The sequence below is a fragment of the Culex pipiens genome, chromosome 3, assembly GCF_016801865.2.
Source record: "Culex pipiens pallens isolate TS chromosome 3, TS_CPP_V2, whole genome shotgun sequence".
Lineage (NCBI taxonomy): Eukaryota > Metazoa > Arthropoda > Insecta > Diptera > Culicidae > Culex > Culex pipiens.
The window spans coordinates 97,578,861-97,599,278 of record NC_068939.1 but is presented as its reverse complement, the minus strand read 5'-3'; the positions used below and the strand labels follow the sequence as shown (position 1 = coordinate 97,599,278).

Below are 20,418 nucleotides of genomic sequence, written 5' to 3'. Positions count from 1 at the left end.
CACCTTAGCAGAAATTCTTTAGCTATTTTTTCGCAAATACTAGTTGATTCAATGCCTGGCCTTGATGGGGAGAACGAACGGTGGCAACTTCAACGTCAAAGCCGGTTGGTCATCCGCCGTCGCCGTGACGACATTGAGAAGGTCCCCCTCCCCCCTCTTCCACGGTGTCATCGTGGCCTTACGCAGGTGATACTGGCTGGGGCGGTGCGGGATGCGACGGACATAAACATCAACAACCCTGCTGGTGCTGCTGGCTGAACTGAACCAGACGGAAATTAACATATTTAATGAAGTTTTCACTAATTTGCTGAAAACAGGGTTTCGGGGTATCAATTCTCGGGCGTTAATAAAATGGGTCAAAGTATAATTTCTGCCCGACCATCCTGAGGTTTCACTTTTTTTACCTTTTTTGGATGACCACGCAGATTCCTGCACCTTACGGTTCTAATGCAATCTCATCATCTTCATTTTGCAGTTGTTAGCTATTGTTTAGTTACTCTTATTAAGTTAACAACACATTCTTTAATTTCTAATTGTGTTGATTATTCCTCACCACTGAAGTAACATTTTTATCTATGTTTTCTTTTTATGCTAGCACCTCAGCCCCACAAGTTGACTTCATTCAGTGCTGGTCTCAGAACCGGCACTGAATGTAGGCTAATCAAAATTATTGCAGTTTTATATGATTTACGACGCGCCTCCACTCAACCACTCACGCACACACTGGGCAATCTTTTCGTTAGTTGCTGCTGCCTCCACTATTGTTACCATTTCTCTCGTTGACACTTTTTCTATAGCATTGTTTTTTTTTTTTATTTTGGGGAAATATGTTTAAGTACGATATTTATTTTTTTAAGATCAATTCTACTCAAAATCGAATAATTGGTTGGATTAACTAAGAACTAAGCAATTCGTTCAAAAATGGCTCAAACCAGCTTAAGCTCAACGCCAAACGATTGTCGTTACAGCCACAACCGGTAGGAAGCTCTTGTCACTTTTTGACCTCTCGGGCTTCCGTCCTCGTTGGCCAACCGCACCCGCAAAAGGCCAGCTGCCTGTTCATGGCCACCGGTGTCGTCGTCGTTGTTCACGCATTCGGTGTCATACCCAAACGGGCATCGCGGATGACCCCACGAGCTTTTCCTTTCCGAAACGCCCTATTTGAGGAGGTTTCTTTTGTTTTGCCCCAAACAACAACAACGACGACGCCGTCCAAGTCACAAGTCTTGGAGGTCGGCCGGCTGGCAAATTTATTCAATTTTCAGAGCTTGACAATGCTTGTTTCGATAACAGTTCACGCTTCCTATTTGAGGTTCACGTTGTCGCCACGGCAGTCGTTGTCGGCGGTCGTGTTACGTCGCGGAAAGGTAGACCACTGTGCATTAGGGTGCCCAGACTATGGAACGTATGTTCAAAACCTCGCTCTACAAATTGAATATTGCTCCCTGGGCTGCTTGAAGCCAAAATGCTCATAACTTTGCAAAAAATTATTGAACCTTCAAAGTTTTGTGGGTAAAAAACCCAGAAAAGAAAAAGGAAAAAATGAAAAGATTTGTCAAAAATAAAAGTTCCATACAATTATTCGCCTAAACACACAATCACGGTGTGTTTTGTACAACAAATTTCAGATAAAAAAAATCGCAAGTCTGATATAAGGCACCATGTAAAAAAAATTCATGACAAATAACAAGAACATTTACCTATTTGGCGTTATTTCAATGAATGCTAGAAATCTGTAAAATTTAATCCGGGAACTTTACATTAGAGGTAAATAATTGGTGAATTATGTAATTTAGAGTCTCTCAAGGCATATTCATATCAGACCTGCTGATTTTTCTTATGTTCTCAAAAAAAATTACCGTGACTTGTTTAACAACATTATACACATTTGATGCCAGAAAATAGAATGATTAGATTATAGATAAATCTTGGAATAGGTAAATTACTATCAGAAAAAAATAATCAAAATAAACCACTCAATAAAAACTTCAAGACATTAAAAACATTTAACAGGCCTAGCAAAGTTTTTTTTAAACAACACCCCGAACAGGTGGAAATAATTGGAAAAGTTCAACTTCTGTCAGGAGGTTAGGACTTGTTATTAAAACAACACATTTTAATATAATGATCTAATTATTAGCTAATTACATTTTTTTGTATAATTACTTTGTTTCAATTAAATATTTTCAAACGCTTAATAAACAGTAAACAATTTGGTTCAACATTTAAAAAAAATTAAATCAAGCAAAATATCCAGGTAAGCAAAACTTTAATATAATGTTTGAAAGTACCAACTCAAAGTTATAGCAAAATAAAAAATATGAAAACTAATGAAAAACTTGGTTATGACTGCTGATTGTTTAAAAAAAGTTGAAATATCACATGAATAACGCGATCAATGATTGAATGATTTTCCTTGTGCCATGATTTATTTTATTGTTTTACTCTCTAGGATTTTCTCAAAAGTTCTAATCAATAATAATTTTTAATCAAAGTTTTGGGAATGGTATTTTTTTTCTTCTCATGATTTTCTCATAACGAAATTAGCTATTTTAAAAGGGTTTGTTATTGAAATGGACCTCTTACTTCAAAAGTTTTTATTCAAGATTTTGGATTTGTCTTGATGAATATAAATTATTATGGTGACCTGTGCCAAAACCATCAACCCTTAACCTAGCTTAAATGGTTAACTTTCTAATCTAATCTAATCTAATCTAATGTAACACAAACGCAGCCAGTCCGATGAAAGCATGCTGGAAAGTCTTGTGATTAGATGACGCCCCAAGCACTTTTCTTGTCAATATTAATAATTGCAGTACATCCGAGAACACCCGAAAATGTAAAACAAAAATTAAAGCGGCCAGCCCTACTGCGTTGTGTTTACCGCAGAGAGGATTCTGAGAACGGATCACATTTCACAGAATCGACAGGGGAGGAGGGATGCGTGGACATACCGTACCAAACGCTCCGGTTATTGATTGCATAGATATTGTGTAGAGTATGTCAAGTGTAGTAATAGTCGTTTTATAGAATTTCAATATATCATATATCATATTTGTTTTAATAGATTACCTTCATACCCAGCTGAAAAGCTATAAAGTGGTTTGTTATTGATTGAGACAAAGCGAATAGTAATAGAAAAGTTGGGACGTGAAAAACCTTTTTTTAGATAAGAATATTAAAGAAACGGTAAGGCTTTATAGAGCGAGAGACTTAGTTGAGGATTCGAATGAAAATTTCGCGAGATACTCTAGTAGAAGCAGTTAAAATTGAATGAGAAAAAGAAAGATAAGAAAAAGAGAAAAAAAAAGATAGTGAAATATTTAAGAAAGAAATATCACAAATTCTCTGCAAAAGGATATTAGGTGGAGCTCTGTTCAGCTGGTGTCCTCCGTTGGTTACACTTCTTGTAACGGTCTCCACTTCCAACTGCTGATGTATCTCCATCGGTAACACTTCTTTCAAGAGCGGTTAGCTGTAAGGATAGTGTCGTTTAATTAAATCGTATTTTACTTGAATGAATGTATGAATATATTTATAAATATTATTAAACATTATCGTATTTAAGCTATCAGCACGCTAATGAGGATCAAACTTTTTTTTTTTTTTTTTAATATATTATAAAGACAAAACAAACAAAAACTGTTTTTTTTTATTTTATTTTTTTATTTTTTTTTATTTTTGGGTTTCTTTATTTGTCACTTGTAAAGGGTTAGCTAATCGGATTCCTCTGATAGTTCACTGTCCGACGGGTCTCGAACAAAGTACCGTTTCTTAATTTCTTTCTTCAGTTTGTTTTTGTCGTGAAGCAGATGTGCGAGATCTGCTCGAACCATTCCAATCGAGGCCAGATCCTTGTCCAGCGTTTGACCCCATGTGTCGCAAGGACGACATTTTCGCTTAGGAAGATCCAGTTTGAAATTGAATGCAGCTTGAAGAAGATGGTTTTCCTCGCGTCTAGAAATGTGCGACCAGAACATTACCCTTCCAGCCTTGATCCGGTTAACAATGGTCCGGTTGTTCAGCAGCTTTCTGGTGGACACCAATGTAACTCCTCCACACGCCCGGTACCATTCCTGCACCGTTTTCCTCTCAAAGCGCCTAAGCGATCTACGATTTTGGGCTGTCAGAGATATTGCGTTCATTCCAAAAATCACCGTCGGAACCACCACAGTGTCGTATACCCTCCGGCCGATGTCCCAAGGAATCTTATTCTTGAGCAGGAAGGGCAGGATTGACTTGCTCACTCTTGTTCCTTGCAGACAACGCTGCTTCACCGAAGCAGGTCTGTTGACAGTCGCGGTAAGATATGTTCCTAAGTACCGAAACGAAGGTTTCGATTCCAGCTGGATACCTCCAACGCTGAATGACTCCCGTGGAGCCTCTTTGGTGCTGTAAGGATCCCTTTTGATCAGCTCTGACTTTTCGGGATGAATTAGCAATCCAACCTCCTCCAGTAGTCGTCTCAGCGTGGTGACCAGCTTGTCCAGCTCGACCGGGGACTTGGAGATTATGAGCAAATCGTCCGCGTATGCGAGGATGACTGGTGTCCGTAGCCCACGGTCGTGGACCAGGCTCACTTCCGGATGGAGTTCCCTTAGCCGCAGGAGCAACCAGTGCAGCACTAAGCTGAACAGGCGGGGCGAGAGTGGGCACCCCTGCTTTACCCCTTTTCCCTTCGCAACGGTGGGAGTTCGCTTATTTTGCCAGCGGAGGCAGGTCCTTTCCTTCAACGCCATGTTGATGACCCTGTTGACGATGAACGCTGGGACCCCAAGAGCCTTCAGAGCCTCGATCACTGACTTATGGCTAACTGAGTCGAAGGCTTGCTTGAGGTCCAGCGCTAACGCAAACACCGTAACTCCGTGGTTCCAATATTCTTCCAATATCCGGCGGGCTGAGAAGATGTGGTCTTCTACGCACCTGTTAGCCATGAATGCCGCCTGGTACGTAGGCAATTCGCCGGTGATGTCGTCGATCCGTTGGAGAAGGAAGGTTGCGATCACCTTGTACACAACGTTGCACAGAGTGATCTTCCGGAAGTCATCGGTGCTTTTTGGGGAGCATTTTTTCGGAATCGGCACTTGGACGGTATTCAAGAACTCAGCAGGTGAAACATTCGAGTTCCAGATCTGCTCAATCAAGCTGTGTAGTTCGTCGATGAACTCGTCTGGAGCACATTTGAGTAGCTCGACGTTGATCCCGTCTGATCCAGGGCACGTTCCGTTTCTGAAATTGTTGATAATATCCCGAACTTCGCCTCGGGTGGGAGCAGGAAACGACTGTCCGTCCTCGGGCAGGAGGAGTAAGTTCTGGCCTTCTACAACCGATGTATACAACGATTCCAGCCATCTGAACTGCGAGATGTTGCAGTTTGATCCGAATCGTCTGCCTTTCTGCTTTTTCTGAACCTTCAGAAACTCGAAGGTTTTCTTCAGCACTTGGAACGGGTTTTCAACCCCCACCTTAGCAAAAAACGTCCGCCACTCGGTCCAGGTATGATCTCTCTTCGCCTTCTCAAACTCGCTTCTGGCCAATGCTGTCTCCTTCCGGTACAGGTCGACGTCAGGGAAGCGCTTCGAACGACTGAGTGTACGCTGGAGTCTAGAATAAGCCTTTTTCGTTTTAGGAGACATCGGAGGTCGCTTATCTCGCGGGATCGTTTGGGACGCTGACGTTGTTAGTACTTCCTTGAGGTTGGTCCAATTCGCTTCGATGTCCGCCGAGTTACGCCGCAACTGCAAGTTGTTTTTCACTGATTCTTCGAACTTTCTGCGTGTTTTTCCGTCTGCTAGTAGTTTTACGTTCCAAATCTCTTTCGATGGTTCTTGGTGAACGGAATAGCTGTTGGGAGTGTAGCTGGAGACCCGTAACGAAGCGAGCAATACCTTGTGGTCCGAAAAGAACGTCTTGGGCCGGAATGCCTTGATACTCTTTTCCTTTACCAGCACGTGGGACTTGGACGGGGCGAGGATGTGGTCAATCTGCGATGCCGATTTGCCGTTGGACCAGGTCTGCAGAACCGACTTGGATCTGGCGAAGCTGTTCGTTAGTAACAGATCAAACTGCAGTAGCAACTGTAGCATGAACAGACCGTTCTCGTTGCTCACACTGTGGAATAGCTTATTGCCTACACACCGCCGGAACTCCAGGGTTACATCGTCTGTTCCAATCCGACCATTGAAATCCCCGAGAATAACGAAACCGTCCTCGGGAGGCATTTTGGCCAGGATTTGGGAGAGCGCGGCGAATGAATCTGACATTCTTTTCCCCGACGGAATATGGACAATCACGATTTTCAGTCTGATTGAGCCCTTTTCCACCCAGGCAGTGCAGATATTTTCGGACTTGGCACAGAAATTCCTCAGGGTAACTCCACTTGATTTGTTGACGAGAATTGCGACTCCACGGTGACTCGATTGAGACTCGCAAGGGCTGCAGAACCAGGTATAATTTTTGGTCTCCAAGCTTTCCCACGCCACTCGTGTCTCCTGAACCCCGCAAATGTCCACCTTATGTCCAAACATTTCCGTATCGATGTTGTCTCTCTTTCCATCCGTAGAACAGCCACAGCAGTTGATTGATGCCAGGTTCAGCAAAGTTTTCTTCGGCATGCCATAGTCAAGGACAGGGTGTACGCCCGGAGCATCGACAATCCCAGATTCGTTCATGTCCATCTCGACCTGCTCTTCTAAATCTGGAAACCCAGCTTCATCCATGTCCATCGCCGCCTGAACTTCCGAATTACGCCGCTGGATGATTTCGGCCGGCTGTAAACGGGTCCGAATTATAGAAAAAAAAAAAAAAAAAAAAAAAAAAAAAAAACAAAAAAAAAAAAAAAAAAAAAAAAAAAAAAACAACGAGCGGGCGTATAGAGATTTTAAATGCCTATACGCGTGAGTACCGAAGAGAACTACCTGCAGTTCGCCTTCAGGAATATCCGGCGCCGGGGACGTACCCCTCCCCTTGTGCTCAGCAGAACCCTTGGTTGAACATTCCGCGGCCGACCTATTATTTGCATCAACGAGTTTTGTATATTATTACGTAGTCAGTCTCGGATCTGTAGTAGACCGTACCTTAAGCCATCATCGCCTACTAGCGGAACGGCACGCTCCTCGTGCCGGGCGTTAGTTAGATCCACCACGCTATCGTAGTGATCCCCGCTGAAGAAGATTCGCGCCACTCGGCCAGGATAGTGTTCACCAAAGACCATCGGCAACCCCCGGCGAGTGAACACCTTGATCGGTGTTTTCCGCATGTCAGCAATCGCAGATATGACTTCAGAACCGGCCCAAAACCCGTCTTCTCGCAGGTTGTTGATATGCTTCCTGATGATCTCCACCTTTTGCTGCTCACTTGGCCAGATCATTCGTCGTTTGACCGCCTCCGCAAGAATTTGAAGCTCGTATTCCATCCAGTGTCGTTCCAGGTAATCAACACTTTTCCGTCTCAGTTCGATTACCGCTGGTTTGTGCGATGGGCTTTTGCTGTCTAGGTTTTCCAACTGATGTACTAGAGACGCAAATAAACAATTCCCGTCCCCGGGTACTGGTAGCATTTTCAGGTTGTCACCGTAGCTTGTAACTATGTGATAGTAAACACTAGCCGTTGTATCACCTTGTTCCGTCCGTGTACCGGTCAGACTCACACCTAGCGCATGGTTTCGTCGGATTGGCCTTTCACTGCGAGGTTCCCTTTCCACTGTTGATCTATTCTCTGGCGACTCCTGCTGACAGATTCCTAAATCCTGCACAGAATTATTCCTCGGATGAGGCTCTTGGTCGTGATCTTCAATTCCGGCTGCAGAGATTGGTCCAGTTTCCAGAGGCGAACCTACAAGGGTAGCTGCATCGCAACGTGCTGCTTGTAATAGCTGAGCGGCCGATGTAATCTCGGTAACTTTTGCTGGATAACTTGCTACTAGTTCGCAATCCGAAACGCCGCTGATGCATCCTTGCAGATCCGAGATCTGCAGTTCCCCATCCGTGATACCCACGATGCTGCTGAAGCGGTTGACTCCATCGAAGTGAATGGTTATCTCCCGGCTAGATACTCCAACAGGTTCTCCGAAGACCGTGAGTGCGTCTTGCTGACTTGTAAAGACTACAATCCTTATCCCAAGGATATCACTCAGAGCATCCAGCACTTCCCAGCCACCACGTCTTGTTCCCGCGAACAACTCCGACGTGTGCTGTAAGATGGTCTCTGCCTTCTGCTCGTCTGTTTGCCATCTCTGTTCTCCGCCAAGTGCTTCGCAGAGGATAAGGTCTTCGTATTTGAAGCTGTATCTGAAGAGGTAGCTTGCGCAACATTCTCTCACCACTGTTATCGTCTCGAGATGCGTCGGGTGATCAGGAGAAAGCTCTGGTAAAGAATGATAAAAAGGTCAAGCGTAGTGATAAGGGAATTTTTCATCTCGAGGTTATTTTATTTATTTATTATAAGTTACACTTACTAGTCAGTTGGTGAACGATCGCCGAATACAAACTGGTCAAATCATCATGAGCATTCAGAAGTGTTAGAATGAACTGATTATGGAATGAATCAACCGAAAAGTAATTCATGACGATCCTTTTTGACCGATAAACAATTTACAAAGAAAAAGGAAGTAAAGATTTTATTTTTCCGCGGCGCACGTGGAACTGCGGACCGCACAATTCGTAGCGAGATTTGGCTTTGACAGGGGAAGACGCAGTCGCACGCCTTTGCAAATGAAGGGGCTCAAACTTCACCATAATTCTTATTGTGACATCAGTCATTCCAATAAGATAACACTTGTAAACAGTTTGGAGCCGATTTCCGTTTTTTCCCCTGTTGATTTTTGTTGGAAATACATATAAGCTGTAACGGGAATTACGGGCACGGGGTCCAGACATTTTTTTTTTCCAAAAACTAAACTAAGTTTAAATTTCTTGTTGAATACATTACATTTTAATGTTTGAAGCTATGAAGCTTCATTTGAAAATGAAAAGAATTGAATTTGATTTTATTTTTGTTTTTAATTAAAGATTGTGAGACTTTCTGTCAAGAGATCTCAAAGAACCAAATGATGACTCAAAAAAGATAAAAAAAAAACTTTGGTGATTTAATTATTTTTAAAACTACTAAATTATGATATGAGATAATATAATAATATTAGATTTGAGGACCCAATTAAGCCTTTTGAAATACGGATTCAGATTTTGAGGGCCCCAAAATCATGCATAAGGGAGTTTGGCTGCACATAAGCAAGCAAGCAAACAAAAAGAATCAGATATTAAAGTGAATGAGAAAATAATAAGAAAATAATATGGAACAAACTCACCGGATTTGCTGTTTAAAAAAACCCCATTCATACACGCAGAACAGCTCTGGAGTCAGCCTTCAACTAGATCACCCACACTTTATCTTAGAAGTCTCTAAAACACAGGATAACATCACTTTTCCCTTCTTTTAATAATTTCTTTGCCAACAAAATTTCAATCTTATTGGATTTTAGCCTTCCGCTTTGCACCCTTCCTGAACTGTCACAACAACAACCGATGAGCATCTCGTTCCCGTTCGTGAGGTTAGCCCCTGATAGTCGACATAACAGTCGACGTAACTGTCGATAGAAAAAGATTCCTTCCCTTTGCACAGGAAGAAGAAAACACAATCATCTGAGTAAATTTAGTGAAAATGCACTACATTCCGGCGTAAATCACTAAACTCCGTGAAAATCTGATAACAGCCCTCCGAATCTGCACTCTAAAACCACACACGCGCCCGAAACTAGTCAAAAACACAATAAAAACGCGAAAATTCGGCGGAGCTCCTCGGCGACGAACCGGCTCCGATCACAGACAACTGGATCCCCCCCTAGCTTAAATGGTTAACTTTCTAATATGTAAAATTAAAACAGTAGTGTTCGCTTTTTTTTCGTTTATTACAAAAAAAAATCAAATATCAGTACAGATCAATATATTACAATTCATTATAAGAAAAATAAACTTCGCCAAGTCTTCCATCATCCGCTACAGTCATCATGCTGCTTCGCCCTCGTCCTAATCGTCCAGTCGGCCTGTTTAAAGTAGAGCACTAAATTAGTTACAGTTGTTTATATTGGTAACGAAATTTACATTCATTACCTTGTAAATTACTCGATAATCTCCTCAACATCAAATATTATGGTCAGTATCGTCATCATCATCATCGTCATCGAAATCAACATCGGTAACAAATAAATCGCTTGGGAAACACGAAACGCCAACCTGCAATTAAATAACAACAACACAAACAAGTTAAACAATAACAAGCAAACCCAGAGCAATGCAAAACATCGAGCCTGTAAACAAATATTTCAAACACATTGCCGGCTTGGAATACTTCAATCGAAGCAACCATGGCAATGTGTTTGTACCTGAATTTTGACAGACGTAGCACCAAAAATATGTTGTGTCAGATTTGGGATTTGGTGGTGGCTCCGGAACCACTTCCGGAGGAATTTCGACCGAAACGGAGTGGGAACATTGTCCGGGATCATCTAGAATTTTGGAAGAAATAATTTCTAAATTTAGTTCCGTATGTTCCGGAAGAGGTTCCGGATTGTCATCTGAAAGAGAGATTTCAATTTTACATGAATTTAGGTCAGCGGGCGGTTCCACGGTGGAAACCACCGCCGCTGTTGGAATCGAAAGCGTGTTTGAGTCGCCGTCGGTCTTCGGTGGCTCCGATGCCGGATCCACCGATTTTTCGGAAATTTCCAAATCGTCATTAATCAAATTTTGCTCCTCTATCGGTGGATCCGGCATTGGAACCACCTCCTCGAATGTCGTCGTCACAACCTGTAAAGAAAAATTTACATCTGCAGGCGGTTCCGAGATGGAATCCGCCGCAGTCATGTCCAAACAGTTATTTAATGAAATATCATTTACCGGCGGCGATTCCAGAACCAAATCTGCCGGATTGTCGGAATTTTCAAAAGAAATTTCATTCAAATTTTGTTCGACAACCGGCAGATCCGGTCCCGGAACCTCCGGCTTGGCATCGACCCGTCCGCTACTCGCAACCCGGTCGAGTTCCGTCCCCCCCGTCTGCATTTCGTCGTCCCGAGTAGCCGTGGCCGCTCTACGCCCATTTCGGCGAGACATTTTCGCTCCCATCGCGATGATTCCTGAAACGAGAAAGAGAGAAAAATTAGTAGCGTCCGTTCACTACAACCTCTCAAGCGGGTATGGCTGGTTGGGGGGTCTGCACTCGACCACTATAACTTTTCAGCTTGTTGAATTGTTGATTTCTGGTAACTATGGCTACCATGGTTACGGCCGGCCCTGGTGATCATTGTTTTTTCGGGGGGTGGACCTCGGTTGGCTACTATGATCAGCGATTTTCAGTAAGTAATTTTGGTAGCGTTGCAAGAAATTCCGACTGATACAAATCTGCCCTCCCTCTCCCACCTAGGTGGCAGTGTCGTCGTGGGACGTTCGCATAATCGTGCCAAACCTGATGCGCCCGGCCTGAAAAATCATCCTAGACCAGCAGATGCACTAGGTCGTCAAGGCGGTGGTCCACGATTCCGTCGAGTGGCTTTTACATCCGCGAGAGTCTCGAGATCCATGTGAGTGCCGGAACTTGATTGTAGCAGGACATTGTGAACTTATTTTGGGATGTGATTTCAGTGCCGTACTTTAATCCGGTCTGCCGGAAGGACGATGCCCACCGGAGGATCACACTCGTGTTGGATCGCGTCACGGGGGAGTCCAAGTCGATTCTGAAGAGCATATTTTCGACGGAGCGCATCGAGGAGATTAGCGCGAACGAGTTGTTGGTGCGGTTGAGCAGTGAACAGTTCGAACAAGTAAAGAATTGAGGCTGTGATTTTTTTTAGGGTGGAGGATTAATGTTGGGGGTTGTCTTTGCAGCACGACGACGAACGCCTCGACGGGTGACGTGACGGAGATTAGGAAGACTTTGATTTACCCCCATGGCAAGGGTGATGCTTGGCGATCGATCAGTATCTGAACGATGTCATCAGTTACTTTTATCTCAACTATCTCAAGGCGGATAAGTGGAAAATAATTCTCATTGGTCGTACCACATTTTGAGAGTATTCAACGCATTTTTGAAGTTATAAAATTATGAAACTCTGTGCACCAATAAAACAAGGAACAAATATGAACCGATATTTTTTTTAAATCCGCTGACCTCTATCGCTAGAAAATTGCGGCTCGGAATTGAGTTCGGCGCCTTCACGAGGGCCATAAAAATTGTAACCTATTTCTTACGTGGTGCGGTGGCGATTTTTTCAGCTGTATTTTGGAAATGTTCGCCCATCGCTGCGGATTCGCTGGTGGTTTTTGGATGGCGTAAAACTAAAACAGAACCCATTGTGTGTGTAGATTGTTAGCAGTTGTATTTTTTTTTCTCTCTCGTTTTGGCCAAATGCCCTTTGGCTTGGATGGCCTTCCAGTCTTCCGACTGACCCCCTTCCCAGCCTGAATCTTCCTCCTCTAGCACGTGGCCACAATTCTCACAGCGCAGCGACTGAAAAATAACGTCCCAGTCGTTTCATCATCACTATTATAAAGTTTGGAAATTTACGAGTTGTAAGTAATAGTATATCTTCATGATTTCATAAATCACTGCTTAATATTTTATGCCTTATCTCTATAGCGTTGCTCCCTTCACCCTTCCCAAGGCTTCAGCTTCAACCGTCCAGCCCGGTCCAAGAGGGGCTTAAAGATTCCAAATGGCCATTTTGCCACTCACACCGGTGGCGATGAGCTAGTCACTTCGTTTTGTACTAGGAGGAGGGCTACCTACTAACAGTAAGGCTGCTAAATTTTTCGAACCATTGAGATTCGCTGCCAAAAAAAAGAAACCTCCGCCGAAAACACCTTTCGAGCACTTTTGGCCCTGGTTCCATGTTTATCTTGGCTCATTCTATCCATATTTTTCTCCCTTGTACCCCTTTTCCCAGTCATAGAAAAGGCATTTCTCTTCTGACCCCACACCCCACCCTCACCTCTTCCAAAACTTTTGAAATGGTTCTTGTTTCTTGACTGCTTTTCCCCCCGTTTTTATTTTTTTTTTCAAAAAGAAGATGAAGAAAAAACGGCAATAAAATTTCACTATAAAATCATCGAAAGGCAGGTGATTTTTTTTGGTTGTTGTCCAGAAAACGAAGACCGGGCTAGACGGGGGGAGGGAGGTTGTGGAACGACGCGGTCAAATACCTTTTGGCGGATGGGCACAGGGCTAGCTGGAGCGGCAGCACCAGCGCCATAAGGCCTATGTTGTCCAGGGTAGGAGTTTGGAGAAAGGAATCTAACATATATGTTTTATTGTAAAAATTTAGTATAAAATCAAATTTTATTTAGAAAATATTTGAATGATTTCATCATCATCAATTCAAAGAATTCAAAGATAATATGTTTTGATCAGTATTTCACCAAATAAAATCTTATCCCCAACTCAACTCTTTGGAGATCACACACTACTTGTTGAAATAGAATGTCTTTGTTCGTTCTTCGTCATTTTGGTTTTGCCTGTGACATTGCCACTTCACTGTATTTGGAATGAGGGAGATTTTTTTTAAATTTCAGGTGATCCTTAAAATTATTTAAAAAATGGGTATCTGAAGTTTTTTTTTACCTACAGTTTTAATAGCATAGCAAAGCATTGCACTATGGGGTTTCAGGCGGCCATAAATCGAAAAACCGACATACTCTAATTATTTTTTTGGTATTTTTTTCGAAAATAAACATTCTAACTAAGAAAAATCCGGAGTTTGAAAGTTGTAGGTTCAAAATTCACTGAATTGCAGACCTTCAAAGGCGAAAATGGTAAGAAAAAACATGTTTTTTGACAAAAAAATGATTATTTTTCATAGTTGTACTGTGTAGCTGTTTATGTATTTTTTCCTGCATCATTATATATATTCAGAAAGGTAATTGATTCAACTTTTCAATAACATTTTACAAAACACACTTTTACAGGCTAAAAAAAATAATAAAAATCAAAAAAGATGGATTTTTATTCAAAATTTAGTTTTTTTCAACTTTGTTAATGGAGTACTTTTTTGTGTGCATTTGTGCGATCTGAAAATTTTGCAGCTTAAAATTTGAACCATGTCCTAACTTGTCTCCAAATTTCAAAGTGCACTTATGTGCACTTTTTGAGTTATGCCATTTTGAACATTTTGATTCATGCAAGAAAATTAATGATTTCGCGTATACGCTTGGTTAAAATCACATTATTTACCTGCGGAGGCAGAAATGACGTACCTGCTATGTATGTTTTGAAATTGATTTGATATTCATGACTTTGTTGGTACTTAGGTACGTTTAATAAAATTAGAAATTCCTATTCTAAGTATTTTACAGAAACGATTCGTCGAATATTCATATCAGTTCGTTCTTTTGAAAGCATGGATAATAATACCGTAGTGTCCCTGTACGATATAACGAAGCACTATTCTGAAAACGTGAGAACTGCTTTCGAGTATATTTGTAAGAATTACAACATTGCAGAACCATCACATGATCAACTCAGGGAAAAACCACAGAGGAAAAACTACGCATGTTGTTCTGTAGCTTCAAAACGAGGTATACAAAAGCCCATAGAAGAAGTTCATATTTTAAGTAATCTAACGACAATCGGTTACATAGTGATTTTGATTTAGAAGAATTTATCGTGGAAAACGTGAATTTTGCAAGTGGATCAACAAAAAACGTGGACGAGAATCCATACAATGTTCCATAAAATAAACCGTCTAAAATTCTAAAACACCGCAAAAATCAAATTTTAATTGGATGGGGAGGGGGGGGGGGTCTTCAAAGAGAGGTGGATTTTAACTCAAGAAGAAGGGGAGGGAGATTGAACGTAAATCAGAAACTTTAACATAGCATAAACCGCCATTCCGTGCATCAAATAGACAGAGCAAGAATATTAAAATTCACCACTTTAATGCATGTGGCCTCAAATATATGAAAAAATCGAAAATTAAACTTTTTTTTTTGGAAAAATATCAAAATTCATTTGTTTTCATTATACTAAGTACAAACAACACAAAAAAGTCACAAAAAAGCAAAAAAATATTTTTGGCCGCTCGCTTATATGGAAATACCCCATAGTGCATTGGTGTCTACCCGTAGATGCTACGTCGTTATTGACCAGGACCCCCAAAAATTGCTCCGTGGACCACAGATGAAAAGTAGGAACCAATCATCACCCCTTCGCAATATTCAAAGGTCCCTATCGTGCTGATCAATACCGACGCCGGCCACGACCAGTGGTATACCCGAAATTCAGAGTCGAGGGACCCTGGCTTCGACTCTGCCCACTAATTCATATCGGGACAAACAACTGCACACGGGTGGACTTCGACTATGGGGGCAATAAAACTCTGGAAGAACCCGAGACACACAACCCGGGTTGAGAAATCACCCGGTGGAAATTCTTCGGAGAAAGCACCCGAAACGAAACGATAAATACGGAACCTTCTCCTAAAATCGTATGAAATATTAATCAAATCAAAATGACAATTTTTATAAACGACCCCCAGCTTGGGCAGATGACGCACATACAAGCACACACACACACACACACACACGCTAGCACACACATACATTTTATGTGGTCTATTCGCGTGGCGAGGAGAGAGGTAAAAAACCCCAGAAATAAAGTGGACACAATTTCGTTTCTCGTTAGCGCGCTAGTGTCGTGCTGATCATCCTCACCTTTTGGGATTCCGCGTTCCCAACAAAAAAAGTGTCATCCTTCTGGCCCGGGGTCTCGTCGTCCCGTCCACTTGAAACTATGTCGATAGGCTTCGGCCGGCCTAACCCGATCGCGCCTGGACTAGCGAGACTCGGGGGAGAGCGATGGAGATAACGGTTTCGAGGCTAATGAGTTTTGAGTTTCATCTTCAATATTTTGTGGTCTGTCTCTCTCTCTCTCGCTTGGTTTTGGTCATCTTTGGCCGTTTATTTTGACCATTATTATTTATGTCAGAGTATTTGGGTTCCGTTTCACTAGAAGAATGTGCGCCTCTGCGAGAATGATGTCGCACAGGTGATGTCACGATGTGCACTGTGATAATAGATGTGATCTTCGGTGATAACCTTCATAAGATTTAAAAATCTCTTGTTGAGCATTTTATTTTTAAGGATAGAGTGATGGAAAAGTTTAAAAAATCAATTCAATTGGTTCAATTTAATTAACTGAATAAGTTCTAGTTCTGTCATTGCTCAGGATTTGTTATTAAAATACCCAAATAAGATGTTAAAATAAAACAAAATAATAACAGAGAAAAACATGTTCCTGATAAAGTCATGCCCCGGTTTTGCATGCCTCGGATTTGCACTGTCCCGGTTTTGATTCGTACAGCTGCCTCGGTTAAGCACGGCCCAGTGCTTAACTGAAGCACAGAGCTGAGCTTATGGGATTTTTGCTCTATGGGAGACATTGGCTATATTTCAATGAAAAATCATCGAAACTTCAAAAAATTATAGTGTTTTGAATTAAAATGTTTTGAAAATTTTACAAAAAAATAGTACTTTCAAAAAAAATTTGTTACTTTCGAAAAACATGCAAAAAATCCCAATCACTTATAAAATACTGAAATTTTTATTATTTTTTTTCGAGAATACGTAATTTTATGAAAGTTTTTTTAATGAAATTTTATATTTTAAATTACCAAAATGTAATCTATTTTTTCAAAATTACAAAATTACCCCCCCCCCCTTCAAAAATGGTCTGAAAAATCAGGGGACAAAAAAAATTCCTAAAAACTTAAAAATTTCCATGAAAATAGAAACTAATTAACAAAAAACAATCTAAAATGCATTTTTCTGCATTGATAATCATATTAAGCATGTTTGGGCTTGTTTAAAAATGTTTTGAATTTTTATGAAATTCCAATGTACAGCACCGCATAAATAATATTTTTCGCAAAAAATAAAATTTTCGTCAATACTTAGATATTTTGGAAACTAATGATGGTAAAACAACTGGACAGGTATATAATGAATTTTAAAACACTTTTTTCATTAAAATGTTGAAAGCATGGCTCGTAATTTCAATTTTTATCCTTTTTAATTTTTGTGCCCCCCCCCCCCCCCCCCTCGACTTTTGGTATATGAAAACAATCCTGATCATTTGAGACCCATATTCTAAATAACTGAAATTTAAGGTATTTTTTCAAAATTACGTAGTTTTGTGATTTTTAAAGTATTTTCAAAGATTTGTGTTATTGGTTCCGAAATGTATGAAAAACCCCGATCTTTTGATACCCATATTGCAAAAGCAATGATATTCAGATTTTTTTTTCGAGCAGAAATTGCGCAGGAAAAATACGTGTTTTTGTGAAAATTTTCATGAAATTAAAGTTGAAATAGCTGATATCATCCCAATTCTAAAACACTATAATTTTTTAAAGTTTTGACGATTTTTCATAGGAATGTCTCCCAACATAGTCAAAATCCCATAAGCTATAAATATGCGGTGCTAATCAACCAACTTGAAAAAAATGTTTTAATGCACTAATAATTAAAGAAATGTTTAAAAAAATCTTGGGATATTTCTTTACGAACACCAATAACAATAATTAAATAACAACTTTCAAATTTTTAACTTTCCAACAATTTTTGGTATAGAAAAAAAATTGCCAAAATAATGCCCTGAACAAAATTGTCACTTTTTTCCCACCATTGTAGCCATATTCAGCAAAATAAAAAATATAACAAATTGGGTTGTAGAAAATTGGTCACGATTTCCTCAGTTTAAGTTAAAAACAAAAATTAAGAATAATATTAATTTTCATTATGGGCGCTTTTTTTAGTTTTCATTAGTCTAGTTGTTTCGCAATCATGAATTGTGAAAAAATCTAAGTTTTTTCTCGAAAAAGACTTCAGACTGTACATCGAAACTTTGCAAAAAAAGAAAAACAAAATATTTTTAAACCAACATTCTAATTATGATTATCAAAGTAGGAAATTCAATTCAAATGTTTTTTCAGTTGATTAGGCTTCTGGTCGATTTTGAAGGGGAGACAAACAAGGGAAAAATAAAAAAACGAAAAAAATGGGCTGTAGAGGGATTACTTTTATTGACTAAAAACTGAGAAATTTCAATATCGGTAAAAATACTTACGTTTTATTCGTATTGCTGTATTAATAATTATGGAAATTCATATTAAAACATTAACTTTGATTAATTTTTCTATGGAGTAATTATTCATCCCTTTTTCATAAATTTACTGAAAAAATATATAATTCCCACAAAAAAAAACTAATAACCTATTACAAAAACTGTCCTGAACACTATTTTGATAGCTCGAACAGCCTTCTCTCGTCTAGACGGCCGCCCGTGATTAATTTGATATTTTCCTAAATGAATGATTAATTGAAAAATTATAGGATTAATCATACGTTCAGGTTTGCTCTCGTTTGTCCGTGGGTCGATTGCGTTTTCTCCTCACTATTTTCTCGCTTTTTCCCGTCTGCCGGCCGTCTCGAGCCCCATCGGGGGTAGACCCTGCATAAAGCGTAAAAATAAAATTTAATGGTTCGGTAGGGTGGTTCATTTTATTAATTTGGGGTAAAGTTTTGAAACAATTCATCCAAGAATCATGTGAGAGAGAAAAATAAATTTTGTAAAAAAGAAAATTTCAGTAAACTGAACTACCCTAAAAGGTGCCTAGCCCCCCAATCATTGAACAGTTCTAATAAACGCCCTCGATAGCCATCACTCAGCCCCAATACCGGTAGTTTCATCAATGACACACAAGAACTGGCTCAATGAGTTTCCTCTCTTCCTGTGCAGTGATTACCCCTCAACCCTCCCCTCCTCCTCCTGCTCCCAACCCTGTAAAGAAATGATTTATGCTTCCTTTTTTGCGACGCAATCCTCTCTCAGTCAGCCAATCAACCCAGTCAGCCATTGTCATCACACTGCTGGCTGGCGTCTTGGGCCCCCGGCAGGAGAGGGCCAATCAATGACCATCACTGCGCTGAAATGTGTTGCCCCTAGGAGCTAGGAGAAGCAGGAGCCCAACTCGCGAGCAGTGAGCGCGAGCGCCAATAAAAAAGCATGAATGACAATCAGCCTACTTCGTCGTCGTCTGCGAGAGAGTAATTCTCCGAGACTGCTGTGATGATCGCGAGCGCTGATTTACATCACTCTGGCTGAAAAAGGGCAGTTCTTTTTTAATTCTCGTGCTCTCCTTTTGCTTTATTTTTATTTTTATTTGTTCTAATTATTGACCCCACGGTGTGTGATTAAGTTAAACGGTTATTAATAAGATCTTTCCCTTCGATTCGTATGCGAGAGTGGTGAGCTGAGGAAGAGCGAAATTGGAATCGAATGAGAATTGAATGGAAATTCGAAAAAGGACACTTTTAAAGTTTAATTTTTAATTAGAATCATTATTTTTAATTTTAGACAAAAAATGTTCAACTGTCAATATTTTACTACCGTAATCTGGGGTGAATCGGGACTACAGTCTGAATAGGGACAGCAGTTTTTAGAGCACTTAGGTACAGCTTTTAAATTTGGAAATGGATGTACACATTTTGTTGGCCTGAGTCTGTTCTAACCGAAACCAACCAGAAAAATCAAAATATTGTGCTCCAACATTGTTAAAACTGCTGTCCCAATTCGCCCCATGTGTCCCGATTGACCCCAGTTTACGGTACGAGTTTTATAGCTAGTTTGATCAAATTCAATCACTAAAATATAACAAATATCTCGAAATGTGCAACAGTGTTCCACCAATAAGTTAACACTAGGCAACCTAGCAACAAATCCAACCTAACAAATGACGTGTCTGCCATCAGGGCTAGCAGGTATCTTCAAAATTGTTGATTTTTATTAGTTTCGTATATTTTTACGACTATCAACACACAGCCCGCGCGCACGAGCTATTACCCCACCCCATCCCATCTTCTCAGCCTTATAAAGGCAGTGTCATCAAGGCGAAACCGTGTCGTCATCATCCACCTTGGTGCGGTAGATTCCGAAGGAACCGGCCGTCTAATGTCTGCGTAAGGAGAATCGACTATATGTGGCCAAACCCCTTTGACTTTATCCACTTTGTTGCTGGGAACGATTTCAGTCGAGTGCGGCGTGGGAAATGGGAGATTTTGTTTCAGAAAATCATTTTTTAAAGTACAAATTTGTTCTGTTGTTCTGTTGTTCTGTTGTTTTGTTGTTCTGTTGTTCTGTTGTTCTGTTGTTCTGTTCTTCATCTTTTACTGTTTTGGTTTCGTTTTACTGTAATTAACTTTTTTTAATTTTTATTTTCTGTAAAGTCTCACCGTCGATGATCTACGACCGATTGGCGCGAATGTGCGTTGGCTGATTGTCTCTTTAGCTGTTTGTCGTTTGCATCTCCTGCTCGAAACTCGTCCCTCCCTGCCCTCCTCCGCTATTGTTGTTTGTCTGTGAGCAAGTTGCGAG

The 20,418-nt window shown here is 40.6% G+C and overlaps 1 protein-coding gene across 1 annotated transcript in view; it reads right to left on the bottom strand.

The window, feature by feature from the left end:
- Nucleotides 1-9,914: 9,914 nt before the first annotated feature.
- LOC128093226 (uncharacterized) overlaps nt 9,915-20,418 on the bottom strand; it is a 65,382-nt gene continuing 54,878 nt past the window's right edge. Inside the window, exons 2-3 of the mRNA XM_052709234.1 lie at nt 10,107-11,131; nt 9,915-10,039 (exon numbers count right to left, since the gene is read on the bottom strand). Of these exons, the coding sequence (XP_052565194.1) occupies nt 10,260-11,131 (872 nt within the window). The 3' untranslated portion in view covers nt 9,915-10,039; nt 10,107-10,259. The remainder of the gene's footprint in view (nt 10,040-10,106; nt 11,132-20,418) is intronic.